Source organism: Impatiens glandulifera, chromosome 1, assembly GCF_907164915.1.
Source record: "Impatiens glandulifera chromosome 1, dImpGla2.1, whole genome shotgun sequence".
NCBI classification, from domain to species: Eukaryota; Viridiplantae; Streptophyta; class Magnoliopsida; order Ericales; family Balsaminaceae; genus Impatiens; species Impatiens glandulifera.
In genome coordinates this window covers 34757968-34769813 of record NC_061862.1, presented here as the reverse complement: position 1 = coordinate 34769813, position 11846 = coordinate 34757968, and the positions used below count along the sequence as shown (strand labels likewise).

The 11846-nt window shown below is 31.6% G+C and overlaps 1 protein-coding gene across 1 annotated transcript; it reads left to right on the top strand.

The window, feature by feature from the left end:
* Window positions 1-6861: 6861 nt before the first annotated feature.
* On the top strand, window positions 6862-9568 carry LOC124921892 (F-box/kelch-repeat protein SKIP11-like). Its single transcript, XM_047462592.1, has 2 exons — window positions 6862-7212; window positions 7669-9568. Exon 2 carries the CDS (start codon window positions 7791-7793, stop codon window positions 9249-9251), a length of 1461 nt encoding a protein of 486 aa, XP_047318548.1. The 5' UTR covers window positions 6862-7212; window positions 7669-7790; the 3' UTR covers window positions 9252-9568.
* Window positions 9569-11846: the final 2278 nt, after the last annotated feature.

The following is an 11846-nucleotide window of genomic DNA, read 5'->3' as shown; positions in this document are numbered from 1 at the left end:
ACCCGAGAAGTTTGTTTGGTATAAGGTTGTTTAAATAATCATGGGATTATTTAAATAACTTTTGGTCTAGATTTTAAAAAAAATAATATTTTTTTATAAAAAGACTTAAAAGATAATAGTAAACAAAAATTAAAAATTAAAAGATATTTTAGATAATAAATTGAATGATTTAATGAATCGATTAAAGAAGTAATGAAACTAAGATTTATTTGAAATTATTTAAAAAATTACAATCGAAACCATGTTTATTTAATATGATCATATGAATTTTCCATATTCAAATTTTGCTTGATTAATCCTTCATCTCACAAATTCTAATATGTCAATTGTGAGAATCTATCTCAATCAGTCAAAAGAACATTTTAAGAGTAGTAATTTTAATTACAACTTAAAAATTAAGTCTTTTTTATTCCAAAATTGTATAATTGAATATCTTAACTTACGTTATTTCATATAACCTATAAAATTCACTTTGGTTATAGCTCTCCTAAATGAAAATCAATTATTTTATTGTTTAATTTTCTGAATAACATTTTGTAGTGATAGGTAGTTTAATTCTATATTAAGATTAATTGACTATTTTGACAAAAATGCCCATGTGGTACACGATATAATAGGATAATTTGGGAAATTAAAGTTGGGGAAGCCGCCAACTATTTGTCCATACATATATAGGCGCCTAATACTACAAAAGAAAAAAAAGGAAATTAAAGTTCTATTTAACTCTAAACAAAATAGGGAGTGCAACTATTTCTTATTTCGAATCAACAAAGGAAAAATACCACATGTCAGCTGTTGATTGGTCAATATATTATTTTATTTTTCTACTTATATTTCATCCGCATGGCAAATCAATATTACATTTATGGTATTTTTAAAATAAAGTTAATGGGTTAATTTGAAATCAAATTTGTTTAGACTTTAACTAATGTGCACAAATTAATTGTAATTATATTAAGAAAACAAGATAAACAAATAAATGTGTTAAACACATATTCTTAATGACTGATATAATTTTATTTAAATTAGACATATCAAAATTTGACTATCATAATAATAAATATAACAACTTACATTGCAAAAGAATGTCCATACAAACACAATTATAAAACAAACACAATAAAAATATATACTTATTTATAAGAATGTCAAGTGAAATAACCAGCTAATAAAATATGCTTAACAATGTGTATTAATTTTTAAACAACTATTGTAACTCAGAAGTCACAATTATTAAGTGTTTGTATTTTTTTTAAAAAATACATCTATATTAAAAATGATAGAAAACCGTTTAAGCATAACGACAAGAGCATGACATTAAGAGAAAATAAATAAAAATTAAAACTAAAACTAAAATTAAAACTAAAAAAACGTTACTCAATAAATTATCGAGTTCGTAAGTTCTCGAAAAGAACGATTAACTCCCCGACGGACTCTACCGGCTTTCCGGAATGAATATCGGAAAGCATCATAATAATAACATTATGAATGATATGCATTGAACGACTATGATCAATGAAAGTTCGACAATTTCTCTCAAACTAGATATTCCAAAAAATAATTGATGGTAACTCATTTTTGTAGGCCTGTCATATTAGCCGCATCGATCCAAATTTTCCAACAGCTACCCAAAGACTCGGACATCACCCAATGAATTACATTGATACCCCACAAAAGACTCCAGATACTAGACACCCATCGACAATAAAAAAATAAGTGAGTTGCCGATTCAACCTCCTCGTGACACATACGACAACGACTAACCACAATACAACATTTTTTCATACACATATCATCCATAAGAATTCTAGTGTGAATAACGCTTCATCCAAAGAACGAAATCTTGAATAAATTATTTGATTCCGAAAGTTTCTCCAACAAAAATTATATGAACTTATCTTAGCGAACAACTTGTAGCAATGTCCCACATGAAAATTATACATGTCTTGTCAACGCATAACGTCTTGTTCAGACAGGGACACTTGTTTGCGTCCTATCAAAAGTAAAATTCTATTATGAGATGAACTCTTTATAATGTTTAAATCATTCTATATCTAATTCAGCTAGCGAAATCACTAGATCGATGATAATATATGTTCTTAATTGTAACATTTCTATATATAGCAATAGAAACAACCTCAAGATACGTTGTAGTTAGACTTTTGATACAATTATTAAGTGTTGGTAACCTACATAACTCCGTAGAAAATTGAAAAACACAACTATGATATTTCCACAAATTTTGTTATGCAAGTATTTTTAACAATTTCTTAGTTGCAAATCTATGCTGAATTTCTTTTTTCAGTTGTCATTTTAGTTAAAATTTACAAGTATATTTTAATATGCAAATTATTCTTTTTATTGGAGGAAACAAATTATTTCTTAAACTTTCTTCATATATTTTAAAAGGATTAATCAAATTTAACTAATTACTCCACAAAATATATCTTAAGATGGTTTGAAAATAGAAGGGTTGGGAGAATCGATAATTGCTTCATGTTGTATTGTCCTTTAAATTATTTTATAGACATTTATGCGAATCGATAATTGCTTCATGTTGTATTGTCTTTTAAGTTATTTTATAGCGTAATTAACATTTATGCGAAGTTGGTATACTTTTTCACTTGCAAACGATTTACAGTGATTTTTCAACCTCTTTCAATGTGCAATACATTTATATTGTTCAACTTCGTTTAATAATCTATGCTCATCTCTAGTACTACCATATTTGTTACTATATCTTGTGTGGCTTTCATTTCCGAGACAAGTTTACACTTAGTCCTTTGGAATCCACTTTCATATTAGTTACTTCACAAGTGACGACAATAATACTATTGCTTGTCATTCCCACCGTGTCATTTAGGATCTCAACCTCGACATGGTCCTCAACATCCCGTATGTCTTACATCCATCGACTGAATTTGTGGTCTCAAATCCATGTGCACATTTATGTCGCATTGACATATTCTATTCTCTCATGGGCTCTTTTTGCTTTTAGTGATCGATCTCCTCAAATAATGCAAAAGCCCCACACAGATCAAAGCCGATTATACTTTCTATAGGTGTTACAACTTGTAAATATCAACTAGTCCTACCATTCCCAATCCAACTCCTAAAATGAAAATGATATGATTCAACTAGATAAGCTTATCCACGTAGAAGAATAATACCTTTTCGACAATCATTTTCAAGTATCATACTTGTTTTTTACTTGTAATTAAAGCATGTTAATTAATAGATGTTCTTACAACTTTTGTTACCACAAATCTTCTCAAAACTGGGATCATTTCTATTTCCCATTCTCAACTATAATTTAAGTCCTTGAAGGCTGGCTACCATGTTTCCTAATGAAGTCCAATTTTTTTTTTTTATTGGTTATCCTAATTATTTATTTCTTTAGATTAATTTCATTGAATTAATGCAATGAGGTATGGAGTAACACGAGTCGATCAATAGATTCTATCTCAGAATTTCCTTTTTCCCTTTTTGTTAGGCTAAGAGATAATCAGTTGTTTGGATTTGACTGGAAATGAAAAGTAACAAATATGGGAAAATTATGATCCATTAATATTGACAGATGGGAATAACGTGTGGAATATGTTTGCTTTTATTGGCCGTTAAGTAGCTAACTTAGCACTTATACTATTATTCTTTTTAATTAAATTAAATGAGTAAAATTCTAAGTCTAAATTACAATATAAAAAATTATAACAAAAGAAAATTTCGCTTTCTATAGAGCATCCAACATACGTGTACGATGTCGACGTAAAAAAACATTCATCAAAAGTTTAGATTGACATAATACGATTGCACGATATAAATTAAGAAACGTGTATTTTCTTTGACCATTTACAATAAATATGATATAATAAGTAAAATGAACAATTAATTGATGAGTTGTCTTTATCCATCCTTTCTTATTCAAAAACCCTAGCTAATTTCCATTCATTACTAGATTGTGACATACACTGTCACTAAGTTTATCTTTTGTGTTTGAAGCCAAATCATATAACTCCCAAAATGAGTCTTTCAAACTATCCTTCTTGCAACAACCACCACTTCACTTCTCAACCTTAATTTAGCCTCTTTAGTCTAAATACAATGTTTGGGTTTTTTTTCTTCTTATTAAATAATAACCCAAATTAATTTTAGTTGTTTTATGACGAATCGAATAAAAAGAAGGAAAAACAAAGCGATTGATTGATTGATTGATGTGATCGAAGGGATCAATGAGTTCGATGATGAAGTATTTTGGTTAATTCGATCTATAGGTGACGATTTAATGAAGGAATAATCTATGGTAGCTTTAAACTTGTTATGGATTCTATCTTTTATTTGATTCTTTCCATTTCTGGTCCATGGTATAGAATACTATATTATTATAAATATTTAAATTGAAAAGAGGGAATATAATAATATTTATGATGAGATATTGATATTTAAAAAGAGTTCAATGCCTCTAGGCTTCTTCTTTTACTTTGGGAAGGAATAGAGAATACTTATGCTAGTTGGAGATGGCTCCACGCTTACATAATTGAGAGAATCAATCAATCAAACTAAATTCCATTTTTTCACATCTTTCATATCTCACTTCCAAACACCCCCTAACCCATGTTACCACTAATTTTCTTAAAATTCATTACATACAAAGATTGAGATTTTGAGTTGAATTTTGGAAACATGTTAAATGAAGTTGGGTCACCTTATTTATTGAACCAAATTTATCTAGTACAAAAAGTTATGTATACGTGATAAAAGTCAGCTTAAGAGATCAAAATGTCACAAGTTCGATTCAATCTAGAAGAGTTTTGAATTTAAACGGGAGGTCATGGATGTAGAGTGTCATGCTAGTTATACTTTAATCTCAATTTTTTTTTTTATGTATACAAGTTATTCAGTATTTGTATTTAAAGATCCCCACATTAGTATTCCAAAAAAAAAGTTTTTATCTTTTTAATTACCTAACTAACTTTATTTCCCAATTAAGAGTTTAATTTCTATTTATTGAGTTTGCAAGGTTATGCTTTAGTTACTGTTTTTAAGTTTTGATTTGAAATAAAGTAATTGAGCATGTTCTAAAATTAATACTGGAAAACCAAAAATAATTAATGAGAGCATGTTCTAAAATTATTGTTAAACAAGAAGGCTATTTTGTCCAATAAAATACCATGACAACAATTTATGTATATATCTATATATATCACCCTCAAACATATAAAAGGTTATTAAATTTAATGCTAAATCTCCACATACGTGTGATAAGTTACTAAAAATAGAATAAATCTAATTTCAATTTACTTATAAAACCTTGATATTTTGTGATTGTTTTGATGTTAATTATATTCTCACTTTCGAACCGTGGCTTTTTATCTAATTTATTTATTTTATTATTATTTTTTAAAGATGTTCTATTTTATTAGAACATTTTTTTTGGATGGGTTAAAATCTTAATATAAATCTTCCCTTAAATAAATTATTCAATAAATTATTAAACTCGTAAATTAAAAAAAAAATTATTACTTATCACTCCATATTTTCGGAATGAATCTTAGAAAACGTCTAAACCTATTCCATTAAATTAAAACCGAATCAGATAATTTGATCTTCTAGTTAAAACCTTTGTAGTTGATCTAATTTCAATTTCTTAAAACATATTTAAATATAAATTACGATAAGTTTAATTAATTATATGATATAAAAAAGTAGACGGTTTTGTGATTAGTCAAAATGTCAAAGGCAAGAGCTCTCTGATGAGGACTTAGTCAATTTTATGCTTCTGACCCGTCCACCAAAACGTGGTCTACATTTCCCCTCTCTCTCTCTAGAGAGAGAACAAACTACACGCAATTTGTCAAAAGAAAAAGCTTAACTCATCTCATTATTATTTTAATTTTTTTTATTTTCTAATTTTTAAAAGAAATAATAGATAAGAGAGTATTGAAGAAAAGAATGAGAAGGATGGAATTAACCCAATTTTCTTTCTCAATCATTATTTTTTTAATACAACAGAAAATAATATAAAAATAAAAACTAACCTAAATTTTATTCTCTTTTTTTACTTTTTTTAATATTTATAATAAGAGAAATCATATGAGTAAAAAATTTGGAGTAGAATCTGAAATTGAATAACCTAATTGGCCTATAAAATGAAAAATTTCTCTTTGTATTGTACTAGATCATTTTCTTTTCATTTTCTCTTCCAATTTTTCTCCGATTTCATTTAAGTTAAAATTATTATTATTGTTATTATTAAGTGAATAACCTAATTGGTCGATAAAATTAAAAAAATTCTCTTCACACCATTTCATTTTTTCAATTAGTGATACCAGGTCATTCCCACTCCCAATTTCCCCTAGTTTCACTCCGGTTTCACTTAAGTTAAAAACTATTATTATTGTTAATATTAATTTGTCTAGACTCTAACCTAGTTTTACTATTAAAAATTCCCCATTCTCTTAATATTATCGAATTTTCTAACTTATTATTTAAATATATTATATTTTACATTTAAGCAACTTGATTTTAATAATAAACTTATATAACTAAGAGCCGAAATGAACAATTAAAAAAATTAAAAAAATTAAAAAAAATAATAATAATAGACAAAGTTGAATATAGGCTAAGGGAAAGCCCAAAAAGGGATATAAGAAAGCACTCTTTCACTTTCACACGTAAACACGTGTTCACACCGCCTATTACCGGTTAACGGTCACTCCCCCTCTCTCCCTCTTCTTCTATTCTATTCTCTTCTCCCGAATCCGAACCTCCTCCAAAGTCCCGCAAGCTGTTCCGTGGGTCCCACCACCACCACCATTTTTCTCTCTCTTCCGCCATTACCATTCTCTCTCTCTATATTAGCATAAACAAGACGGCTATGGAAAACGCTAATTTTCGTTTCCGTATAATTATATATATATTTACAGATGCAACTATGCGTATTTCCTTGTGTAATGTTAAGGACAAATACTAATTATTAGGAGATATATAGAGAGAGAAAAAGGAGTTTGCCTTCAAATCCTATCTGTTGTGATTTGCACACAGAGAATCTAAAAGGAGTTTCACAAAGCTAAGTACTGAAACACTAATGTATACATACAAAAATAGATAAAACGACCTGCCGGAGGACGGCAACGGCGACGGCGACGGAAAAAGCGACGGCGAGGAAGATTTGGATTCATGTTCGTATAAAATTTCATCCAATCTGTGTTTGTTGTAAGTTTTCTGTATCATTTCTTCTTTCAATTCATTTGCTGCGGCGGTTAATAAATCGTAATCGGAAATGATTGTTAGTTTTCTTCGTTAACAATATGCAGATCTATTCAATTTACTTTGTGATTGAATCTAGAGATGAATTTTAGATTTGCTATTATTTTGGCTATGATCTGAGATTGAAAGATCTGTTCTAGCTGTTTTTCATCATCACAATCGAATCGAATCGTAGTATTTATTAATTTGAGTTCCTTGAAGCGCATTGACTTGTCAATGAAATTTATGATTCATCTCTATTGACTAGTCTAATAGTTGTTAATTTTTGTTTCTGTAACGTCTGGTCTTCGTCATAATTCACTTTGAATGTTCTAATTGGTTTGAACAATGGATGTTCTAAAGAGATTGAGTAGTAACTGCCTTTCTTTTTCTCTTTTTCAATTCCCGATTGCTTTTTTCCAGAAGACGAGTGGTGCTGGTGCGCTGTATTGGAGGAAGGCTTTGCTTGTTTGTAGATGTCAGTCATTTGGTAATTGATTTGATTTGATTTGATTTGATTTCTCCATTGGTTGGATAGCTTAGATATGTTGGAAGACCGTTCTTGTTTGGTTTCGAGAGGTTATTCAGCAAATTGTGGAAGGAAACACTGCTGGGCTTGTATGAGTTGCCGGCATAATAAGATTGCAATCCAGAATGGAAAACGGCCATTAGTAAATGATCTCGAAGATACAGAAGATGATGAAGATAAAAGTAGTGCTAATAAGTTGCCTAGTTTATTGGGGGATGACCTATCTATGGCAGCAGTTGATCAATCTGGATCTGATGGCCACCGTATGCATCGTAATGGAAAACGGCCATTAGTTTTCGAGATTGAGGAAGATGAACATTTCACTAACAAGTTGCCTAAGCTATTGGAGAATGACCAGTCCGATGATCACCAGAATCAAGCCGGGAATGATGGCGGGAATGATCCAGATTTGGATTCACTTATAGATGGGCTCGACAGGGACACATCGATCAGTTCTTTGATCCGATGTTCGAGATCGGATTACGGGTCAATTGCATCAGTAAATCGGGGGTTCCGTAGTTTAGTGAGAAACGGAGAACTCTACAAGCTTAGACGCCAGAATGGTGTGGTTGAGCATTGGGTGTATATCTCTTGCGATCTTCCCGCATGGGAAGCTTTTGATCCAAATCGGAACCGTTGGATGCAATTGCCGGCCATGGATTCAAACGTGTCGTTCTTGTATACAGATAAAGAATCATTGTGCGTTGGCACTGAACTGCTTGTATTCGGAACAGAGTTCATGTTAAACGTCATATACAAATACAGTCTTTTAACCAATTCATGGTCATCTGGAATGCAAATGAATTTCCCGAGATGTCTATTCGGTTCCGCCAGCAACGGCGAGATCGCAATTATAGCTGGAGGATGCTCCGGCGCTACTATCCTCAGCAACGCCGAGATGTATAATTCCGACACCGGAATCTGGAAACCTCTCCCTTGTATGCACAAGCCGAGGAAAATGTGTTCCGGCGTGTTCATGGACGAGAAATTCTACGTAATCGGAGGAATCGGAGGAAATGGAGGGAGTGATTCGAAACTTCTGACGTGTGGTGAAGAATTTGACTTAGAAACCGAAACGTGGACGCATATTCCGAACATGTCTCCTGTAAGGATCTCTAGGGAGAATGAGATGATGCCGGCGACATCGGAAGCGCCTCCTTTGGTAGCTGTTGTTGATAATGAATTGTATGCGGCTGATCATGCGGCCATGGAGGTGAGGAAGTATGATAAGAGTAGTAGGGAGTGGGTTACTGTAGGGAGATTGCCGGAGAGAACTGCGTCTATGAATGGATGGGGATTGGCGTTTAGGGCTTGTGGAAGGCGTCTGATATGTATTGGAGGACCGAGAGCAGCGACTGTGAATGGATTTATTGAAGTGAATTCATGGATTCCAAGTGAAGGTCCTCCCGGTTGGAATTTGCTTAGTAGGAAACAATCTCCTACTTTTGTTTATAATTGTGCTGTTATGGGTTGCTGAAATCAATCAATCAATCAAACAAACAAACACTCGAGAATCAAGATGATGAATTGATGATCATACTCTTCTCTGCTTGCTTAAGGGGTAAACTTACTGTCACTTTTTTCATTTTTTTTTTTCAGTTTTAAACTTTTTTTTTTTTTTTACTGTATTTCCCTGCTTGGTATGGGGGGCGGCAGAGGAAGAAGGGAAAAAGAAACCTCAAGTTTACTCAAGATTCAACACAATGTTTTATCTGGAGGAGGGTCTTGATTTATACTTTTTAAAGATGTATCATTTTTTTTAACCAATTGAATTCATTCCCCCTCTCCTGTTTCTATCAGGTATTAAAGCATTGTTAAATGGGTCTATAAATCATTTAAATTTCTAAAAATAGGTAAAAAGGTAATGTTAGTTTGATGTGATGATTAATTTGAACTGGGTTTAGGTAATTCTTTATTGGGTAATTGTTGGGGGTATGCAATGGCTTAAGGAGGAAGAGAGAGTGTGGGGGGTGTTTGTCTTTTAGTTTGGAAATTTTGTTCTTTTTGGAGGAATTGGTTGGGTGCAGTGACCCTTGATTTCCTTAATTAAAGGAAGGAAGGAAGGAAGGGGTTTGGAAGTTTGGTGGAGAGTGGGTGGTAGTAATGTGCTGTCATTTGCTGGATCCAGCTGGAGATAGCGATATGTGTGTTCCTCTCTGGCTTTCTCAAAAAGGGCTTCACTTGATAATCATTTTTGTGCCTTTGAGATGTCCTTGTCTCTATGTTCGTAACCATTAGCTTAAACTTCCAAACTTTATACGGATTTTTCAAAACACCATGTTAATTATGATAATAATAATAATAATAATAATAACACCTAGATGTCATCTCACTAATTTTCTCTCCTCTCCTCTTCTCTCCTCAACAATTATAATATTAAAAATAAAACATTAACCCTCTTTCTATCTATATGATCAACGACTAGATACCTCTAAGGATTAATAGAAGAAATAATAGGGTTTTTGAGGATATTGATGAGGTGTGTTGATAAGGCTGAGGTTGTTGATGATGGTTGGATTCGATTCGCGGGACAGAGTGTCGGATGCAAGCTTCCAGTTCTAATTTCAAGGCTTTGAAGGATACTCTCTCATGCATCCTTTTTGAGTTTTGTGCGGGGATTATTAAAGTGTACGAGACAAATCTGACATTTTATTTATAGTTTCTTGTCTTGGTCCTCAATGCAACTGATAATAACAAGGGTTCACGGAACTAAGTTTTCTAGAGAAAAAATTGTATAAAAAATGTTTTTTTTTATTCACTGAAAAGATATGGCTGTTTATACCCTTAAAAAAAAAAAATACGCATCCACTACTAACTTCGTGGTTAAATGTTAAAAAAACTAAATTAAACATGATTGATTCTTAAAATGTCTAACAACTTGACTACACTAACTTATTGGACGGACAGACTCACCATTTCAACATTTTCTCCATTAAACTAAAGAATGGAATTTAGTTTAGTACTATGCAAAACACATGCCAAGCGAACCTCTGAGCCTCACACACACATTAAGTTTCAATGATTTTGTCATTATATTAGCAATTTGATTTTGAATGGAACAATTAGCTAACTTAACAACTCCTTTAGTAAAATCACTACTAAAATCACGGAGAAAGTAAAACCTGACATCAATGTGCTTGCTACAACTATGAAAAACTGGATTCTTAAAAAGAGCAATACTTAAACTGTTATCGCGCAGAGTATTATTAATGTCCACTCACCATTCTCTGACCAATGAAAATACTCTAGAATTCTTTGTAACCAGATTGTGTGAGTTGATGCTGAAACTGCTACAACAAATTCTGCTTAAGTCGTGGATAATGTAACAATTGCCTGTTTTTTGATAGCCAAGTCACATCAACAGAACCCAACTAAAAAACATATTTTGATGCATTCTTACGATCGTCCAAATCACCAGCATAGTCACTATCTGTGTTTTTCAAACTTTGTTGCATTGTGATGAACTTCTTCAAGATAGTCCATATATCGAGTAAGTTGACTTACAATAAACATAATATAAGGTTGTGTTGTTGTAAGATACATGAGACTGCCAATTAGCTGTTTGTACTGACTACTATCAACATTATTTTCACTCCCATCTTTAGTAAGTTGAGAACCAGAAGCATCTGAATTATGAACTGCATTGCAATTAGCCATTTCAAATTTCTCCAATATACTTTTTGTGTATTTTTTTTGACATATAAAAACGTCTTCTTTCTTCTACATCACTTCTATCATAATAAAATATTTTATCTACCCAAGATTTATCATGTCGAATTCTTGAATCATTGAACTCTTAAATTTGTTAAACATTACTTCATCATTACCATTGAATATGAGATCATCAACATAGATACAGACGATGATAATTTTACATTCACCTCTCGTCTTGACAAAAAGTGTATGTTCACAAGGACATCTAAGAAAACCTTTTCTGTTAAAATAGGCCTCTATGCAACTGTACCAGACTCATGGAGTTTGTTTGAGTCCATATAGAGTTTTTTCAGTTTGTAGACTTTATCTTCTTCTTCTTTACCACATAGTCAGGTGATTGTGCTACAAAAACTTCCTC

Coding starts and splice junctions, on each gene's coding strand:
- LOC124921892 (XM_047462592.1), top strand. CDS start 7,791: ATGTTGGAAGACCGTTCTTGTTTGGTTTCGAGAGGTTATTCAGCAAAT.